Source organism: Rutidosis leptorrhynchoides, chromosome 1 (genome assembly GCF_046630445.1).
Source record: "Rutidosis leptorrhynchoides isolate AG116_Rl617_1_P2 chromosome 1, CSIRO_AGI_Rlap_v1, whole genome shotgun sequence".
Lineage (NCBI taxonomy): Eukaryota > Viridiplantae > Streptophyta > Magnoliopsida > Asterales > Asteraceae > Rutidosis > Rutidosis leptorrhynchoides.
Window position 1 is genome coordinate 699,260,217 of NC_092333.1, and position 21,299 is coordinate 699,281,515.

Here is a 21,299-nt window from a genome sequence, read left to right on the forward strand (position 1 = left end):
CTGTAAAAAGTAGCAGACTCATGACAATTCGTAGTATTTAGGGTGTGTTTGGCGCGTAGCTTATGTGAGCTTGAGCTTATGATTTTAATAAGCTCCAAGTCATAAGCTTCGTTTAGTAGACAAAAAAAAGTAGAACTTATGAAAATTATAAGCTCTGAAAAAATAAGCTACTTGTAGTAGCTTATGAAAAAAAAGTAGAGCTTATGAACCGAAACATAAGCTCCAGCTAGTTTACCAAACAATTATAAAAAATAATAAGCTTCAGCTACCAGCTCTAAAAATAAGCTCCAGCTCCAGCTCCTGCTCATAAGCTCCAGCTCCAGCTCCAGCTACTTTCGTCCAAACACACCCTTAGTATAATCTCTCTACATAATTAAAAAAATAATAAAAGAGTCATCTTAAAAAGTTTTATCTAATCATAGCCTTCCATTTATTAACATTGACTAGATCATGACCATTAAACTAGCCACCTCATCCTAATGAAGTCATAACCTTAATTTTTTTTTAATGTAATGATATTGAATTGCCCCCACCAGATCCATATTTTTGTTTCTTTTACTATCCGGGTGAAGGAACATTTCTTGGGATAATTCAGTTAGCTGATTTTAAGCTCTTTTCCTCAGTTCGAAGCTAAAGTTAACCCGTAATCGTAACCGTAACACAAGGTAACAGTTGTTTTTGATTTATTTTGTTTGAAATGAATGATCTTGGTAATTATGGAATTGATTAGGTTGGAATTAAATGAAATTGGGATAGGGGTTTTGTTTCTACGATGTTATGGGACACGTAGGAGCTATTAACTTTTGATTTGGATTATAAATAATATGAAATTGGGAAAAAGTATGATAATCCATGATTTTGGTGGGTTAAACAGGTTGGATTGAATGTATTAAAGCTGAATTTAAGCTTAATTATAGTAAAAGTTCACTAACTAAGATTTTGCTATTAGTTAGTGATTTTATTAGGTTGACATTGTTGGAGGTTTTATTAAATTCTTTCGTGTAGGGTAAAATAATCGATAGCCGGATAAATCACTGAATCGTGGTATCACTTTCCGAAAGTAATTATTCGACCCTTATAGCCTGGGTTACACGAATATCACTTTGGGATAAGACAGAGATTAAATTCTTGTTTTGGCAGAAACAAGAATTCCTTTTGCAGAAGAATATTTTGGTGTTCGTAACTTATGTATTTTTCTCATGCATATTGGTTAATATATTTATATACACCCTTAATCATGAAAGAGTCTTTTATTAAAATCAATTGGCCGATTGATTAATAAAAGTATCTTCTATAATATTCAAAAGTGGTTACAGGAAGAATATTTCTATAAACAAATATTATCACTTCCATCATTAAAGTAAAAGTTGTTACTTTTACAATAAACAAATATTATATTTTACAACTATCAAAGCATGAGTGATCACTTTATAATAAACAAGTATTATTCCTTCAACCACTAAAGCAAAAGTGGGTGCAAGAATAATTCTTCCGTAATCACTCAAAATTGTGTTAAGTGTTTTCTTACTGCTGTCTCTTAAGAATCAGCACTGCAAAAGGACCAGCAGCGCAAAAATCAGCAAACAGGACCAGCAGCGCAAAAGTCAGCATACAGGACCAGCAGCGCAAAAATCAGCATACAGGACCAGCAGCGCAGAGGAACCAGCAAACAGGACCAGCTGGGCAGAACAACCAGCACAGGGACCAGCTGCGCAGAACAACCAGCACAGGGACCAGCTGCGCAGAACAACCAGCACAGGGACCAGCAATGCAGAACAACCAGCACAAGGACCAGCAAGGCAGAACAACCAGTACAAGGACCAGCAATGCAGAACAACCAGCACAAAACACTTAGCCAAATTTCAGCTTACTAAGAAAACTTAGTACTGAAAACACTTAGTCAAATTTCAGGTAGACCAAGCCATGATAGTAAATAATGGAAAACCACTTTTGGGTTCGGGTAATCTATCACTTAATGGGTGTACACTCCGTACCTCCAAACCCATTTACAAGTGTAGATTAAAACCCAAAATTACACTAAATTTACAACAATCCTCCCCAATTTAGTGCAATTCGTTTCATGAGAATTAAACAAATTAAAACAAAACTCATGCATAAATGAAAATATCTTGAAGATTGAATTTTCACCTTAGTACATTACACATTCCAAATATTCGAGAATCGGGGTGTTCTAAGAATTGAACCCTTCAACCCATTTGAATAACTGAAAATAACATACACATAAGTTTTCAAATACTCTAAAGCTATCCTGACACTTTACAAGCCATGTGTCCATATCCATTCATGAATGTATCTAAAGCAAAAGTCCAAGCTTTGTTGAAGCGGCAAAACTTCACATTCACATAGGTAGTTCATTTCAGTCATGCACCCGCTATTGCACTTTTTCAAATAAACCATTAAGAAGCTAAACTTCATCCTCACCTTCAACATGTCCGAGTACATACCTTACCTTGGGATGATACAAAATTTTTGTACTCCAAATTTCTAAGTATAAGTCTTCCACATTGAATTCAACTTCTAATTTTCATCAGAAGGGAATTGGGTATCTTATAATTAGAAATTTATGTGGACTTTAAACCCATCCCCACAGCAGACTTGTTCACCAAGTCTCTTGCCAATCCCTTCGTCAAGTGATCAGCTAAATTCTGTTGTGACCTCACGAACACTATAGAAATCACCCCATTCATGATGAGTTCACGAATCATGCTATGTCTGACACCTAAGTGTCTAGACTTTCCATTGTACATCTGGCTATAAGCCTTTGCCAATGTCGCAGCACTATCACAATGGATAGACATGGGTGCTATAGGTTTAGGCCATAATGGTATCTCATGGATCAAGTTTCTAAGCCATTCTGCTTCTTTACCAGCAGCAGCTAAAGCAACAAACTCAGATTCCATCGTTGAGTTGGTAATACATGTCTGCTTCTTAGAAGCCCATGAAATAGCACCTCCCCCAAGCAAGAACACCCAACCACTCGTTGAAGAATGATCTTCAATATTGGTTATCCAACTCGCATCAGAATATCCTTCTATTACCGAAGGAAACCCATTATAAGATAAACTATAGTCCATAGTTTTCTTCAAGTACTTCAGTACCCGCCTAATTGCTTGCCAGTGATGAGTACTAGGATTACTAGTATATCTACTCAGTTTTCCCACAGCAAAAGCAATATCCGGCCTTGTACAAGTCATGGCGTACATCAAACAGCCAATCACCTGAGAATACTCAAGTTGTGATACAGCTTCACCTTGATTAGGCATAAGCTTCTCACTTGGATCAACAGGGGTACTCACAGGATTACATTCAAAGCAATTGAACTTTTTCAACACCTTCTCAATATAATGAGATTGACAAATTGAAATTCCTTTGCTTTCACGTTTGATCCTAATGCCAAGGATAACGTCAGCCTCCCCCATATCTTTCATTGAGAATTTTGATGACAAAAATTCTTTTGTTAAATCAACCTGACTTTGGTCAGTCCCAAAGATTAACATGTCATCAACATATAGACAAATTATAACTCCTTTACCAGAATCATCAAATTTACTATATACACATTTATCTGCTTGGTTTAATTTAAAACCACTAGATAAAATCACTTCATCAAACTTTTGATGCCATTGCTTAGGTGCTTGTTTCAAACCATATAAGGATTTCACAAGTTTGCACACCTTGCCTTCATTTCCTGGCATGACAAAGCCCTGAGGTTGGTTCATATAAACCTCCTCATCCAATTCACCATTCAAGAATGCTGTCTTCACATCCATCTGGTGAATAACTAGATTGTGAATCGTAGCCAAAGCAATCAGCAGTCTAATGGTAGTGATACGTGCCACGGGAGCATAAGTATCAAAATAGTCAATTACAGACTTTTGTCTAAAGCCTTGAATGACTAACCTTGCCTTGAATTTTTCAATAGTTCCATCCACCTTCATCTTCTTTTTGAAGATCCATTTGCAACCCAAAGGTTTGCAACCAGGAGGTAGATCAGCTAACACCCAAGTGTTATTGCCCATGATAGAATCCATCTCATCATTAATTGCCTCTTTCCAGAATGCAACATCCTGAGACCTCATTGCTTCATCATATGTTTTAGGATCATCATCAACATTGAAACAATACGAATATTGGGTAGACACATCTTCCCTAGAACCTTCAACTAAGTATAGTTGAAAATCTGGTCCAAATGATTTAGGTTTCCTTTTTCTTTTGCTTTTCCGAAGCTCAAGTGACTGATCAACAGCCTTTTCAGAGACTTCATCATTACAATCTTTATTGATTCCATTGTTACTTGGTATCATATCCTTTGGTCTAGGTATAGATGAAAATCGATTTTCATCAAAGATTGCATCCCTTGAATCAATCACAGAATTGATTGAGACAAACTCATTAGGCTCTATTACATAGAACCTATATGCCTTGGAATGTTCAACATATCCAACAAATATGCAATCTATACCTCTTTCACCTAAACTTTTCTTCTTGGGATCAGGTAGTCTTACAACCGCCCTACAGCCCCATACCCGAAGATAATTCAAGTTAGGTTTCCTTTTATTCCAAAGTTCATAAGGTGTAATCTTGTTTCTTTTGTTAGGAACTCTATTAAGCAAATAAAAAGCTGTTAACATAGCTTCCCCCCAAAATCCTTCACTTAAACCCGAATAGGATAACATGGAATTAACCATTTCCTTAAGAACCCTATTCTTCCTTTCAGATATACCATTTTGTTGTGGAGTATAAGGAGCTGTGGTCTCATGGATAATACCAACGGATTGGAAATACGATTGGTTAATGTATTCACCTCCCCTATCTGTTCTAAGTCTTTTAATCAAAGCCTTTTGTTGTAATTCTACTTCAGTTTTAAATATTTTAAATTTATATAATGCTTCATCCTTAGTATGTAACAAATAAACATAGCAAAATCTAGAAGCATCATCAATAAAAGTCACAAAATATTTCTTGTTCCCTAAAGTAGGAGTAGCATGCAAATCACATAAATCACTATGTATTAATTCCAAAATTTCAGTATCACGATGTACATTTTGAAATGGTTTCTTAGTGATCTTTGTTAACATACAGGTTTTACACTTTTCATTGTTCATGTCAAAAGCCGGTATTAATCCATCTTTAGACATATCTTGCATTCTTTTAAAGTGTATATGTCCTAGTCTAGCATGCCAAAGTGTAGAATTATTTATGCTAGAAGTAGATATAAAAGCAAAATTAACATTCAAGTGATTAATGTTAAGTCTAAACATTCTATTGCATAAATAACCAAAACCAACAAACATACCATGTTTTGACAAAACAAACTTATCAGATTCAATCACTTGTTTATAACCACAACAATTTAACACACTACTGGAAACCAAATTTTTTCTTATTTGTGGTACATGCAAAACATCAAACAAACAAATAGTTTTTCCAGAACTAAAACACAAATTCACACTTCCACGTCCATGAACAGAGGCTGTTGACTCATTTCCCATATGAAGAATTGATCCATCAGTCACGGACTCGTAAGTCTTGAACCAAAATCTATCCTTGCATACATGGGTGGTGGCTCCCGAGTCAACCCACCACGCGACATCATCATCCTGCACAAAATAAGCCTCAGATATATATGAAACATAATAATTCTCATTTGAATTATTAAATATATTCTGACCTTTCGAGTTGTGGTTGTTTAAACCATTTCCCGAACCGCTTGTGCTAGATCCTTTGGCATTATTATTACCAAAAATAACCTTGCAATCCTTTTTCATGTGTCCAGTTTTACCACACTTCCAACAAGTCAATTTAGACTTCTTGTTCGGATTAGCCTTGTTATAACCTTGATGTTTACGTTTGCCCTTTTTGTCATTATTACTAGTGAACTTTTTATGTTCCACCATATTGACAACAGACGTACCAGCAACTTCGTTGCTCTTTGGCTTGTCATTATCCTGCAACCTGAGGGATTCCTCAATACGCAGATGACTACCCAACTCAACAAGAGTTAACTCCTCCTTCTTATGTTTCAAAGAATGTTTAAATTCTTTCCAAGATGGAGGTAGTTTATCAATTATGCTTGAGACTTGAATAGACTCATCCATGTTCATCTTATGTTGTGTGAATTGACCAAGTATACGAATGAGCTCATTGTATTGTTCCAAGACCGGTCTAGAATCGACCATCTTGTAATTATTAAAATTACTCACAAGGAACTTTTTACTAGAAGCATCCTCAGACATATACTTGGTTTCTAAACAGTCCCATAGTTCTTTAGAAGATTCAACATTTAGGTAAATATCAAAAAGGGAATCAGCCATACCATTGAGGATTAAACCTCTAGCGATGTAGTCATCGTTCTCCCACTTGCACCTTTTCCGAATTTGTTCAATAGTGGCATCATCACCATGATCTTCAGGAATTGGTGTGCTGAGTACGTACACCACACTCATGCTGCTCAGAAAGAAGTGCATCTTCTTTTGCCATCTCCTAAAATCAATTCCCTCAAACTTATCAAGTTTGGAGAAATTCGCCGTCATGTGTTTCATCGTAGCCGCCATCGATTATAACAAATAATTACTTTCGATTGTTGGAGGTTTTATTAAATTCTTTCGTGTAGGGTAAAATAATCGATAGCCGGATAAATCACTGAATCGTGGTATCACTTTCCGAAAGTAATTATTCGACCCTTATAGCCTGGGTTACACGAATATCACTTTGGGATAAGACAGAGATTAAATTCTTGTTTTGGCAGAAACAAGAATTCCTTTTGCAGAAGAATATTTTGGTGTTCGTAACTTATGTATTTTTCTCATGCATATTGGTTAATATATTTATATACACCCTTAATCATGAAAGAGTCTTTTATTAAAATCAATTGGCCGATTGATTAATAAAAGTATCTTCTATAATATTCAAAAGTGGTTACAGGAAGAATATTTCTATAAACAAATATTATCACTTCCATCATTAAAGTAAAAGTTGTTACTTTTACAATAAACAAATATTATATTTTACAACTATCAAAGCATGAGTGATCACTTTATAATAAACAAGTATTATTCCTTCAACCACTAAAGCAAAAGTGGGTGCAAGAATAATTCTTCCGTAATCACTCAAAATTGTGTTAAGTGTTTTCTTACTGCTGTCTCTTAAGAATCAGCACTGCAAAAGGACCAGCAGCGCAAAAATCAGCAAACAGGACCAGCAGCGCAAAAGTCAGCATACAGGACCAGCAGCGCAAAAATCAGCATACAGGACCAGCAGCGCAGAGGAACCAGCAAACAGGACCAGCTGGGCAGAACAACCAGCACAGGGACCAGCTGCGCAGAACAACCAGCACAGGGACCAGCTGCGCAGAACAACCAGCACAGGGACCAGCAATGCAGAACAACCAGCACAAGGACCAGCAAGGCAGAACAACCAGTACAAGGACCAGCAATGCAGAACAACCAGCACAAAACACTTAGCCAAATTTCAGCTTACTAAGAAAACTTAGTACTGAAAACACTTAGTCAAATTTCAGGTAGACCAAGCCATGATAGTAAATAATGGAAAACCACTTTTGGGTTCGGGTAATCTATCACTTAATGGGTGTACACTCCGTACCTCCAAACCCATTTACAAGTGTAGATTAAAACCCAAAATTACACTAAATTTACAACAGACTTTTAAAAGTCAGCCAGTTGTAAATCGATCGAAATTAGCACATGTCAAGTTCAATACGTACGCCACGCCTCATTGGGCTGAGGCGGTTCGATTTGCTTCTTAGGCGGTTTGATACGGTTCTAGTTAAAAGGCAGTTAGTGAAGAAATAAATGGCTTGTACGTGAGATTAGTTTCCTATCACGTCTCACACATCTAGTCATCATGCATGAATATTAGTTTCCTATTTCTTTGCACATGTTAATGTTATCATAGTAGTGGATTTAGTGGCACGTTTTCATTTGCATTATATTAGTAGGTTTATTAGCTATCACTTTAGTAACCAATTTAATAACCGTAGTTATTGTTGGCATTATAAATATGCACTTGTTTTGTATTTGAATGTATGAATGAAAAATTGGTTTAATCCAAAAGTGTGTTTCTCTCTTGTTTTCTTTGGAAATTAGCCATCTCGAATCGGCTCCTATCCTTGGAGTTAGCGGTCGACTCGAAGAGACCGTATCATTTGGTGCTTTCATTGCCCAAACTCAACATGCCTTCCCTCCACGCCACCACCATGGAGGAATCGTTCGCCACCACAAACCGCCTAATCGCCATCAACAACTAACGACTAGGCACCCTCCTTGATCAAATGAACATGCTCATCAATGTCAAGAACCAAACAAACATCCAAACAAAAGCTACCGCTACCACGACCACTGAGCAAAACCCCTTGTTAGAAGAGTCGGTAGTCGCACTCAAAGCCGCACATGCTCGTTTGGCTGCTACCGTGGTTCTAGTTTTCCCCGGCTCCGATATATCCAATAAAATGGCTATGTATCTTCCCGATGAAGACACTGAACCATATTAGTCGGATCATGGCATATTTTCCTCAGTTTTTTTTTTTTTTTTTTTGGCAAAAATATTAATATATATATATATATATATATATATATATATATATATATATATATATATATATATATATATATATATATATATATATAAGATCAAAAAGATCAGGTGGAACAACATTGAACAGATCATGACGATCTGAAAATACTTGGTCACAAACGACCAAAACTCATTGACACTCGTTCAATTCGTTCTAAACAGTATGAACGCTAACATTGAAATACCGAGCGAACACTAATGAAATTACAATAGAAAATGCAAACAACCAATCCACCAAACCTAAAGCCTAAAACATATACATAACCCCGACTCCGTATCCGACCCTGCAACTTCACTTATCAGAAACCCCAAATTCAAATCATTCACGGGCAACCCAAGAACACCTAACCTGAGGCCTATTTTCCGAAGTCAACCAAGTCAACTACGCCGACAACAACACCAAGCCCACTAAAGACTTGACGACGGGATAAATGGAATGAATGAACCAAACGCGAAGCAACCGATCAACATCCAAAGCAGATTCAAACCGTAAAGAAACCAGGCCATTTTCACCAAATTTTCCAGGACATTTACAACCCTGCTACCTCCAGCTGCCTTTTAGCGGCAAACAGCCACCACTAAAACCAACAGTAGCAGCAGCCATCAACTACCAAGTGCAGCCGCCTACAACCACCAGGGACCACCAACGACCGCTAACAAACATCTCAGGCCGCCATTAGTCGCCAACTATCCTAGGAAGTCGCCGGCAGCCGCCAGGCAGCTGGAATGAACGGGGTTCAACACAAACAACACTACAACCACCATCCCAACGAATCCAAGCCCTACAACCACCAAAACCGAAACCATCCCTAAATAGGTATAGAGCTCCGACGGAGCTCGCCGCCTACACCCACCCAGAAAATAAAATTCTGGCAAAGAGGCACTAAGACAAAGAAACATCACGACATACCTATCCCAAACGAACGGGACGAAAGGACCAAAGCTGAGCACCCCAAACCACATCCAAGAAACAGATCCCGTACTGACACTACCCGGAATCGTCGCCTGTTTGCCTGAGCTGTGACCGGAGAAGACGATCGGACCTCGCATCGCTAGAAGAGGAAGGTGGCGATTGTACTTTATTCAAACAAAAAGCAGGTAAATCCGACCACCGGCGCGATGCCGGTGGTCGGAGGCGGCAGCATCAACTACTACAAAAGACTAGAGAAGAGTTCAAATGGAAAAATCGAAGGTGACAGCAGCGTTTTTAGGAAATTTACAGAAGATTTAGGAAGTTTAAGAAATTAAGTGAAGATTTGGTAGTGGTTTGAAGTTGAAAAGTGGAGTACCGGCGGTGGTTCGGTAAACAGACGTAAAAGCAAAAGGAAAAGAGACTTGGCACAAAAACCAAGTCAGAGAGAAGTCAAAGATGCTTATATTTTCCTCAGTTTGTACGTTGTGGTTTGGCTATTTATAGCCTTTGATATTCAATAACTAGATGGAGGTCCGGAGTAGCCCACTCCGTTGGGCTAGATAATCGGGATGAAAAACCGTTTAAAAAAAAAACCCCACTAAAAGACGAAATAGGTGATGTCGTGATGACATCACCCGGGAACTATTCATTGGTGGTGGCTAATATAAATAGCCTTTGATATTCAATAACTAGATGGAGGTCCGGAGTAGCCCACTCCGTTGGGCTAGATAATCGGGATGAAAAACCGTTTAAAAAAAAACCCCACTAAAAGACGAAATAGGTGATGTCGTGATGACATCACCCGGGAACTATTCATTGGTGGTGGCTAAATGACATCACCCGGGAACTATTCATTGGTGGTGGCTAATATACTTATTATAAATATAAATATAAATTATAAATATAAATATAAATATAAATATAAATTATAAATATAAATATAAATATAAATAAAACTAAGCAGTTAAATGCAAAATCTTCAAATATTAAGTGGGCTTTATTTTTGTTGGGCTTATTTAATAGTCCAATTCAAATATATATTTATATATTTAATTGTTATTTTCGGTAAATAATATACAACCACGATAAAAAAATAGTTCTATACCTACGTTTTCATCTGTTGTCGATTGCAGAAACTCAACCTCCAAAATTTCTCTGACGAAGGTATGTATATCTAGTTTTTTACTATTTATATTGTTATTATTATTACTATTATTAGTTAACAGATTTGAAATTTGTCCTATTAAGGTTCTTATGTTTTGATCCGTTTTTGTGTTTTTTATATATAGGGTTTATATGTATATGTATGTTTATATTAATAATTATTTGATATTTTCTTTTGATTTTTTAGGTTAGCAGTTAATATGGTTAACAGACGCGTTCTTCTACACGAGATATCCCCTATTAGGAAGTCTTGGAAAATATGTGTTAAAATTATTCGTTTTTGGAGTATTCATCGAGACTATAACCTTCCTGCCGTGGGACGGATTTCAATGATTTTAATGGATGAAAATGTAAGTTTGTCGTATATGCATTTATTTATTTAGATTTATTTGACATTATTTATTTGTTACTACTATTGTTTTACAGGGGAATCAAATTGTTGGATTTCTTAGGAAAGCTCTGATCTCAAACTTTGAGCAGATATTTGAAGAAGGAAGTCTAGTGTTGATATCGAATTTTGAGGTGGTTGATAATACGGATAGTAACAACATCGTAAATCACCGCTATAAACTCGCCTTTAGTAGGACAACTCGTATGAAAGTGATTGATAAAATTGGAGATTCGTTATATGGATTTCGATTTTCTCATTTTCAAGATTTTCTATCCTTAAAAACTGATTTGAAATTAACGTTCGGTAAGATTCGTTTGCTAATATGTTTATATATATGTTATATATACGAGTTGATGCTTTGATATAACTGACTTTTTTTTTCTTTTTTTTTTTACTTTTCCTTTTTTAGATTTGGTTGGCCGTATGATTTATTATCATTCAGATGATGATGTTTATGGCGGTAAAGAGAGAAAAAAGTTATATTTGGACCTTCAAGATTTAGCGTAAGTTGTATATAGTAGTTTTACTAGCTATGTATTTTGGATTTTACTTTTAATGATATGTATGTATTGCTTGTTCTTAACTTCATGTTCTTTCGATGCAGTGGGAACAGAGTATCCAGGTTATTATTTGGAGGTTTTGCCGATGAATTGTCTGCATATTTAGGATGCCATGGTGATGGTGTTGAAGGACCATGTATTGTTCTAGTCATTCGATTTGCTAAAGTGGTGTTTTGCGGTGGTTAGTACAAATTATATCCAACTTCGTTATATTGTGTAAATTATTATTACTAATATACATATGGTGTATATTTTATTGATTTTATTTATTTTGTTCGTCATGTAGGTATACCTTATTTTACCAATTGTTCACTTGCTACTAATATGCTAATAAATCCGGATCTTCCTGAAGTTTCATATTTTACTGGAATTTATGATGAAAATGATAATGATTCAGATTCAAATTCAGATGCTTGTTCAGATGTTTTGGATTTTTAAAGATTGATAGGAGGTTCATTTTTTTTTTTTTTTTTTTTTTCGGGCAAACAAAATTTTATTAAATACCAACACAAACACAAGGCTGGGAATATCCATGCCCTCAAAACAAGCCCAAAGGCATACAAACCATCAAATGCATACAACATACAGAAAAACTGTAAAATACACTAATCTTTCCAATCAATGCCCCATATGCTAGCAGCTCTGTTGACTGCCTTTGACTTTTTGACTTTCAAAGTCAACATCTTACACTTGATAAAATCTTGGATCAACCTGCATACTTCTTCTTCACTCTTCTTCTCAGATCTAAACAGCCTGCAATTCCTTTCATGCCACAAAAAGTATACACTTGCAGCTAATACCATTCTATTGATGATATTCCATATATTACATGAAAACGGGTAATTAGACAATCTTTGAACAATCTCTGGAAGATTATCAGGAATACCTTTGAATAGCAGTTTGGACTTCATACCATACCATACCTTTATGCTGTAAGAGCACTGAAAAAATAGATGCCTTACTGAATCCACACTGTTTTCACACAGGACACATCTATATACATTATAAGGGTACCATTTACTCAATCTATCTTGAGTACCCAATTTGTTAAGGACTGCAAGCCATAACACAAAAGCATGCTTTGGATCAAAACCTTTGAACCAAATAACATGATGCCATACCACTTGAACTCTATTGCACCTAAAGTCAGCCCAGACCTGTTGAGTAGAAAATGGGACTTTTTTGCCACTATTATCAATCCATGAAACTTTTCTCCTGCCATTAACTAAATCATACCCCACATGAGGCTTGATTTTATTCCTTAATTCAAGCATATACTTCCAACCCCAACTATCATTCTGATTAGCCTGAATATCCCAGAAACTAGTACCTTTAAGCTTAATCAAATTTACCCATTTACTCCACAAAGATTCTTCTTGAGTAATAATCCTCCATACCTGTTTAACAATAAGAGTTTCATTCCACTTACCAAGAGGCCTCAGACCTAAACCTCCTTGATCTTTAGGAGTACAAACATCTATCCAAGCCACTTTGGATTTACCTTGTGCAGATTCAGATTGATTCCATAGAAACCCTTTTAAAAGACTATCAATCTCAGAAACAATTCCATTAGGCAACACATATACAGAAGCCCAATATACTTGCATAGAAGACAATACAGATGCTACTAATTGTAACCTGCCAGCATATGATAATTTCCTGGCTCTCCAATTACCAACCTTACTCCTAACTTTATCCACCAGGCTTTTACAATCTTTAATACCTAGTTTTTTTGGCAACTAAAGGTACTCCTAAATATTTCATAGGAAGCTTTCCTACTTCAAAAGGCAGAGTACTTTTAATTCTATTCTGAATATGAGCAGGAACACTCCCAAAAAATAATGTACTCTTATTTGCATTAGGAAGCAAGCCAGAAACTAAACCAAAATCATGCAATGCTTTCTTAATAATACCTACTGATCTCTCATCTCCATGACATAACACAAGAAGGTCATCAGCAAAACAAATATGTGTTAATTTCATACCTTTACACTTTGAATGATATTTAAACTCTTTATTCCCTCTTGTATTATGCTGCAAAATCAAAGAAAATACCTCCATTATCAAGGTGTACAAATATGGAGACATTGGATCACCTTGCCTAAGACCTCTGCCTCCTTTAAAGAAACCTTCTATTTCCCCATTGACATAAATAGAGAAAGAAGTACTGGTTACACAAGCCATTACCCATTGCACCATTTTGCTATGAAAACCAAACTTAATCAATACCTCTCTTAGAAAACTCCAATTTACAGTATCATAGGCTTTTTGGATGTCTATCTTCATAGCACACCTTCTTGGACCCCTAACCCTATTATAACCTTTCAGGATCTCCTGGGCCACCAAAATATTATCATGGATTGACCTGCCTGGGATAAAGGCACTTTGACTGCAACCAACAAGTTTATCCAATCCTTTTTTGAGTCTATTAGTGATAATTTTGCTAATGCACTTGTAAAGTACATTGCAACAGGCTATGGGACGAAAATCAGTACTTTATTAGGAGTATCCATTTTAGGAATCAAGGCAATTAAAGTTGCATTTAATTCTCTTAACAGCTTGCCATTATCAAAAAACTCCTTTATAGCTAAACATATATCTCTCCCAATAATACTCCAAGCCTTCTTAAAAAAACATGAGGTATAACCATCAGGGCCTGCAGCCTTATCTTCATCAATATCAAACATAGCTCTTTTGATTTCCTCATCAGAAATTGGGCACACCATATCTAAAGCCTCTACATCATTTAACCTAGTATGAAAAATATCCCCAAGCTTATCAATGTGCATACATTGACTGCTATTGCCCAAAAAATCTCTGAAATGATTAACAAATTGTTCTCCAACTTGGGTGCCTGTATAATTATTACCATGTTCATCACACACATTATCAATTCTGCTCTTTTGCTTTCTACCTTTTAAGATACTGTGAAAGAACTTTGTATTCCTATCTCCTTCAGACAACCACTTTATCTTAGCTTTCTGTTTCAGAACAGTACTCTCATCCTTTTTAGCCAACTCATATAACACTAATATATCAGATGCATCTTTTCTTAAAACAGGATCATGTGGGCTCTTCTCAACTGCAGTTTGACATTCAACCAACTTCTCTTTAAGCTCTTGAACCTTATCAAAAACATTCCCATTCTCCCAGTTGATGAAATGTCCCGTTCTTATTGATTAAAAACGTTCCATATTAATTGATTTCGTTGCGAGGTTTTGACCTCTATATGAGACGTTTTTTCAAAGACTGCATTCATTTTTAAAACAAACCATAACCTTTATTTCATAAATAAAGGTTTTAAAAAAACGTTACGTAGATGATCAAATAATGATAATCTAAAATATCCTGTTTACACACGACCATTACATAATGGTTTACAATACAAATATGTTACAACAAAATAAGTTTCTTGAATGCAGTTTTTACACAATATCATACAAGCATGGACTCCAAATCTCGTCCTTATTTAAGTATGCGACAGCGGAAGCTCTTAATAATCACCTGAGAATAAACATGCTTAAAACGTCAACAAAAATGTTGGTGAGTTATAGGTTTAACCTATATATATCAAATCATAATAATAGACCACAAGATTTCATATTTCAATACACATCCCATACATAGAGATAAAAATCATTCATATGGTGAACACCTGGTAACCGACATTAACAAGATGCATATATAAGAATATCCCCATCATTCCGGGACACCCTTCGGATATGATATAAATTTCGAAGTACTAAAGCATCCGGTACTTTGGATGGGGTTTGTTAGGCCCAATAGATCTATCTTTAGGATTCGCGTCAATTAGGGTGTCTGTTCCCTAATTCTTAGATTACCAGACTTAATAAAAAGGGGCATATTCGATTTCGATAATTCAACCATAGAATGTAGTTTCACGTACTTGTGTCTATTTTGTAAATCATTTATAAAACCTGCATGTATTCTCATCCCAAAAATAATAGATTTTAAAAGTGGGACTATAACTCACTTTCACAGATTTTTACTTCGTCGGGAAGTAAGACTTGGCCACTGGTTGATTCACGAACCTATAACAATATATACATATATATCAAAGTATGTTCAAAATATATTTACAACACTTTTAATATATTTTGATGTTTTAAATTTATTAAGTCAGCTGTCCTTGTTAGTAACCTACAACTAGTTGTCCACAGTTAGATGTACAGAAATTAATCGATAAATATTATCTTGAATCAATCCACGACCCAGTGTATACGTATCTCAGTATTGATCACAACTCAAACTATATATATTTTGGAATCAACCTCAACCCTGTATAGCTAACTCCAACATTCACATATAGAGTGTCTATGGTTGTTCCGAGATATATATAGATGTGTCAACATGATAGGTCGAAACATTGTATACGTGTCTATGGTATCTCAAGATTACATAATATACAATACAAGTTGATTAAGTTATGGTTGGAATAGATTTGTTACCAATTTTCACGTAGCTAAAATGAGAAAAATTATCCAATCTTGTTTTACCCATAACTTCTTCATTTTAAATCCGTTTTGAGTGAATAAAATTGCTATGGTTTCATATTGAACTCTATTTTATGAATCTAAACAGAAAAAGTATAGGTTTATAGTCGGAAAAATAAGTTACAAGTTGTTTTTGTAAAGGTAGTCATTTCAGTCGAAAGAACGACGTCTAGATGACCATTTTAGAAAACATACTTTCACTTTGAGTTTAACCATAATTTTTGGATATAGTTTCATGTTCATAATAAAAATCATTTTCTCAGAATAACAACTTTTAAATCAAATTTTATCATAGTTTTTAATTAACTAACCCAAAACAGCCCGCGGTGTTACTACGACGGCGTAAATCCGGTTTTACGGTGTTTTTCGTGTTTCCAGGTTTTAAATCATTAAGTTAGCATATCATATAGATATAGAACATGTGTTTAGTTGATTTTAAAAGTCAAGTTAGAAGGATTAACTTTTATTTGCGAACAAGTTTAGAATTAACTAAACTATGTTCTAGTGATTACAAGTTTAAACCTTCGAATAAGATAGCTTTATATGTATGAATCGAATGATGTTATGAACATCATTACTACCTTAAGTTCCTTGGATAAACCTACTGGAAAAGAGAAAAATGGATCTAGCTTCAACGGATCCTTGGATGGCTCGAAGTTCTTGAAGCAGAATCATGACACGAAAACAAGTTCAAGTAAGATCATCACTTGAAATAAGATTGTTATAGTTATAGAAATTGAACCAAAGTTTGAATATGATTATTACCTTGTATTAGAATGATAACCTACTGTAAGAAACAAAGATTTCTTGAGGTTGGATGATCACCTTACAAGATTGGAAGTGAGCTAGCAAACTTGAAAGTATTCTTGATTTTATGTAACTAGAACTTGTAAAATATATGAAGAACACTTAGAACTTGAAGATAGAACTTGAGAGAGATCAATTAGATGAAGAAAATTGAAGAATGAAAGTGTTTGTAGGTGTTTTTGGTCGTTGGTGTATGGATTAGATATAAAGGATATGTAATTTTGTTTTCATGTAAATAAGTCATGAATGATTACTCATATTTTTGTAATTTTATGAGATATTTCATGCTAGTTGCCAAATGATGGTTCCCACATGTGTTAGGTGACTCACATGGGCTGCTAAGAGCTGATCATTGGAGTGTATATACCAATAGTACATACATCTAAAAGCTGTGTATTGTACGAGTACGAATACGGGTGCATACGAGTAGAATTGTTGATGAAGCTGAACGAGGATGTAATTGTAAGCATTTTTGTTAAGTAGAAGTATTTTGATAAGTGTCTTGAAGTCTTTCAAAAGTGTATGAATACATATTAAAACACTACATGTATATACATTTTAACTGAGTCGTTAAGTCATCGTTAGTCGTTACATGTAAATGTTGTTTTGAAACCTTTAGGTTAACGATCTTGTTGAATGTTGTTAACCCATTGTTTATTATAGCAAATGAGATGTTAAATTATTATATTATCATGATATTATGATATATAATATATCTTAGTATGATGTATATACAGTTAAATGTCGTTACAACGATAATCGTTACATATATGTCTCGTTTCGAAATCATTAAGTTAGTAGTCTTATTTTTACATATGTATTTCATTGTTAATACACTTAATAATATATTTACTTATAATTTAACATAATTAACCAAGTGTATCAATATCTTAATATGATTCATATGTACCTAGTAAGACGTTGTTATAACGATAATCGTTATATATATCGTTTTCGAGTTTCTTAAATTAATAGTCTCATTTTTATGTATATAACTCATTGTTAAAATACCTAATGAGATACATACTTATAATAAAAACATGTTAACTATATATATAACCATATATATGTCATCGTATAGTTTTTACAAGTTTTAACGTTCGTGAATCACCGGTCAACTTGGGTGGTCAATTGTCTATATGAAACATATTTCAATTAATCAAGTCATAACAAGTTTGATTGCTTAACATGTTGGAAACATTTAATCATGTAAATATCAATCTCAATTAATATATATAAACATGGAAAAGTTCGGGTCACTACAGTTGAGACTATTTAAGTCCTTCTTAAGCCTTTTAAGCTTAGCCACAACAACAAACATTTTATGACCTCTAATATCCTCATTCCATCTTTGATTAACTACTTCCAAAAAACCTACTTTATTAGCCACATGATTCATAAATCTAAAAGATTTCTTCCTTCTACTAATCCCATTAGGAACATTTAAAACAGCAGGACTATGATCTGAAACCAAGAATGGAAGGAACACACCATATGCTTGAGGGAAAGTAGAAATAAAAGTTTCATTACACATTATTCTATCTAATTTCCTCAAGATACTACAATTAGGGTTCTTAAGTGACTTAGTCCAGGTAAAATGAAAACCTGAACTCCCTATATCATCTACTTCAATATCATTTACACATTTATTAAACTCAATCATATCCTCAGTATCATGAGAACAACCACTACTATGTTCACTAGCCTTTCTAGTGATATTAAAATCTCCCATTAAGCACCAAGACACATTAGCAGCAATTCTAGAATGTATTCTCAGATCATTCCATAAGCATTTCCTCTGATTCCCAAAATTACTAGCATAAACAAAGCTACAATACATTTTAGAAACCTTATCAGTTGTTTCTATCATGCACAATATCACTTGCCTTGAAACTTGCATAACCATCACATTCACCTTATTCCTATCCCAGCCTATAACAATTCTGCAACTATTTTGACTAAATGAGACATTAGAAATCCAATCCCATTTATCAAAAACAAAGTTGCAAACCTTATCAATATTCTTAGGCTTGAGATGAGTTTCCACAATTGCACATACACTAATTTTCTCAATCTTAATGAAATCTTTAATTTCATCTTGCTTATCCTTATTACACATACCTCTTATATTCCAACTTGCAATCTTAAAATCCATAAAAATCAAAGAGAAGTTTCCAGCACTGCTGGATCAATTCCAATTATCTCATTGGCCCTTAAATGACTATTCTCATTCAAACTTGTTTCTAATACATCATTCTCACTATCATCATTATCTTGAGACCCAGCTTTATCATCATCATTATCTGAGAGAACAGCATATTTATTCAATGATTGTTTCATACCTTGAGCAACCTGATTATCTAATTTCCATGTCTTTTTAGGAAGCTCTTTATCACTCTGCTTCTTAGGGACATACACTTGTTTTATACCCTGCACTTTTGGGTCAGGCACTTGTTGAGTGTTCCTTTTATTCTTAACCAAAACAAAACCTTCACTATCCTTAGTCTCCTTAACAGCTCTACTCTCTACTTCTTTGCTTGTTCTTGGTCTTAATTTGCACACATCATGATTGTGCCCAAACACTGCACAATGTGTACATAGAGCAGGTTTCCAATCATACTCTACATCAACCTTTTTAATACCTTTAAGTTTCTGCATACTATCTCTATAGTGGATATCAACATGATCTTGATATCCTTTTGAAGCCTCTACTTCCACCATGACCCTAGCATACCCTGCTCTACCATAACCTTTACTACACATATTAGCAGTTGTTTGATCCATAACCATTGGTTTACCCAATTTACTAGCAATAGCACTAATGCCCTTAGCATTCCAAGCTTCTAAAGGAACACTAGAGAGTTTAACCCACACAGGCAGTTTGGTAGGTTCCACTTTTTCAATATTAAGATCTGGGCTCCATTTTCCAACAAATAATGGCTTCCCCTGAACAATCCATGGCCCTTTCTCTATCACCTCATTCATACCCTCTAGAGTTCTAAACTTGAAATAACAAATCTATTTTTTATCCATAATAACTTCCTGCAGTCCAAACTTATTCCACATCTTCCTCAGATTGAAGTTTAACATACCATAAGTCATACTACCACCTATAACATATCCATAAGCAGTTTTGTTCCACCTACCTGCTCCTTCCTCAACAAAAACATCATCAAATACTACAAACTCATTACCTTCCTCATCTACAGTCAATGGCACAAAACTTAGTTTCCTATCAATCTCATCATTCACAACAGTAGCATAAGAGTTATTATACACACCTTTGATATCCTTCTGATCAATCTTAATTTCCTTAACCTTTTCATTTTCACTAATATCAACATGCTGCTCAGCCGAATTAGTTATAGGAGAATTAGGATTGTTATTATTACCTAATGGAGGAAACTGATCTGCACATTCTGTATTAAGTGTTTCATTAGTTGCATCATGCACAGCTTGATCAATCTCCTGCTCCCTTACCGAATCTCCAACTGCAGTAACCACCTCTCTATCTTCAGATCTATCCTTATCCGAGCTATGATCACTCAATACTTCCTTAGATCGCATGTTATGAATCGAATTTGAGAATTTAATTGGAATTTTGACTTTTCGACGCGATGAACGACGATTTGGAGACATATTTATACGATATTAAAGGAAGTAAAACCTAATTACACCAGGGAATGAAAAACTAGATTGAAAAACGAACAGATTACTAGAAACAATTGAAGAAACGACCCTCAGATTCGAAATTAGGGCAAAATTGGGGATCGAAATCGTTCCGGCCAAAATCGCCTTTTCAAGTGAGAGAGAAAAAACATTTTTATAAAAAACTCAGGAGGTTCATTTTAGTTTATATTGGAGATTGTTGATACCAAATCACAAACGCGAGAGGATGTTAACGAAAATAGGGGTTTCAAAAATTACATACAGTTACCGTATTTCAAAATTATGAGCAACCCTAAATTTTTTCTCAATTTCTCTCAAATCAATATCAATTATGAAACAATCAAACATCATTCAAATCAAATAATCAAGAAATCGGTTTATTATGATGAGTGATTTGAAATTATGAAGTTCAATGTTATCTTGGAAAAATAGCAGATCTTACAACCGACTACTAATCAAATCAAATAAGTAAATCCGGCGATCGTTGAAGATTATTCGATATATACGAACCCTAATGTGTATGAAATCAAATCAGGTAATCAATTCATATTTCATATGTTATTTACTCGATCATTAGTTTACTATCGAATCATATAATCAAATATGCGATTACAACTTGAATAAATCACGGTTACGATAATCAGATTAGTGGTTATTATTAGTAAAGG

General features: G+C 34.8%; 2 protein-coding genes across 4 annotated transcripts; one reads left to right on the top strand and one right to left on the bottom strand.

Annotated features, from left to right (window-relative positions):
* The first annotated feature begins 529 nt into the window (after nt 1–529).
* Nucleotides 530–21,156, top strand: LOC139886134 (replication protein A 70 kDa DNA-binding subunit A-like). Of its 3 annotated transcripts, none has more exons than XM_071869877.1 (7): nt 530–665; nt 10,878–11,040; nt 11,117–11,384; nt 11,491–11,584; nt 11,686–11,822; nt 11,928–12,092; nt 20,804–21,156. In XM_071869877.1, exons 2-6 carry the CDS (start codon nt 10,891–10,893, stop codon nt 12,077–12,079), a joined length of 801 nt encoding a protein of 266 aa, XP_071725978.1. In that variant the 5' UTR covers nt 530–665; nt 10,878–10,890; the 3' UTR covers nt 12,080–12,092; nt 20,804–21,156. The 3 variants fall into 3 exon arrangements, with proteins under 3 accessions (XP_071725978.1, XP_071725979.1, XP_071725977.1); XM_071869878.1 differs by lacking the exon at nt 530–665 and adding an exon at nt 10,603–10,690; XM_071869876.1 differs by lacking the exon at nt 530–665 and having other exon boundaries at nt 10,756–11,040.
* Nucleotides 14,116–19,081, bottom strand: LOC139853235 (uncharacterized). Its single transcript, XM_071842614.1, has 2 exons — nt 18,341–19,081; nt 14,116–14,766 (listed from the first exon to the last, which is right to left on the bottom strand). The coding sequence occupies exons 1-2, from the start codon at nt 19,079–19,081 to the stop codon at nt 14,116–14,118; spliced, it is 1,392 nt and encodes a 463-aa protein (XP_071698715.1).
* Nucleotides 21,157–21,299: the final 143 nt, after the last annotated feature.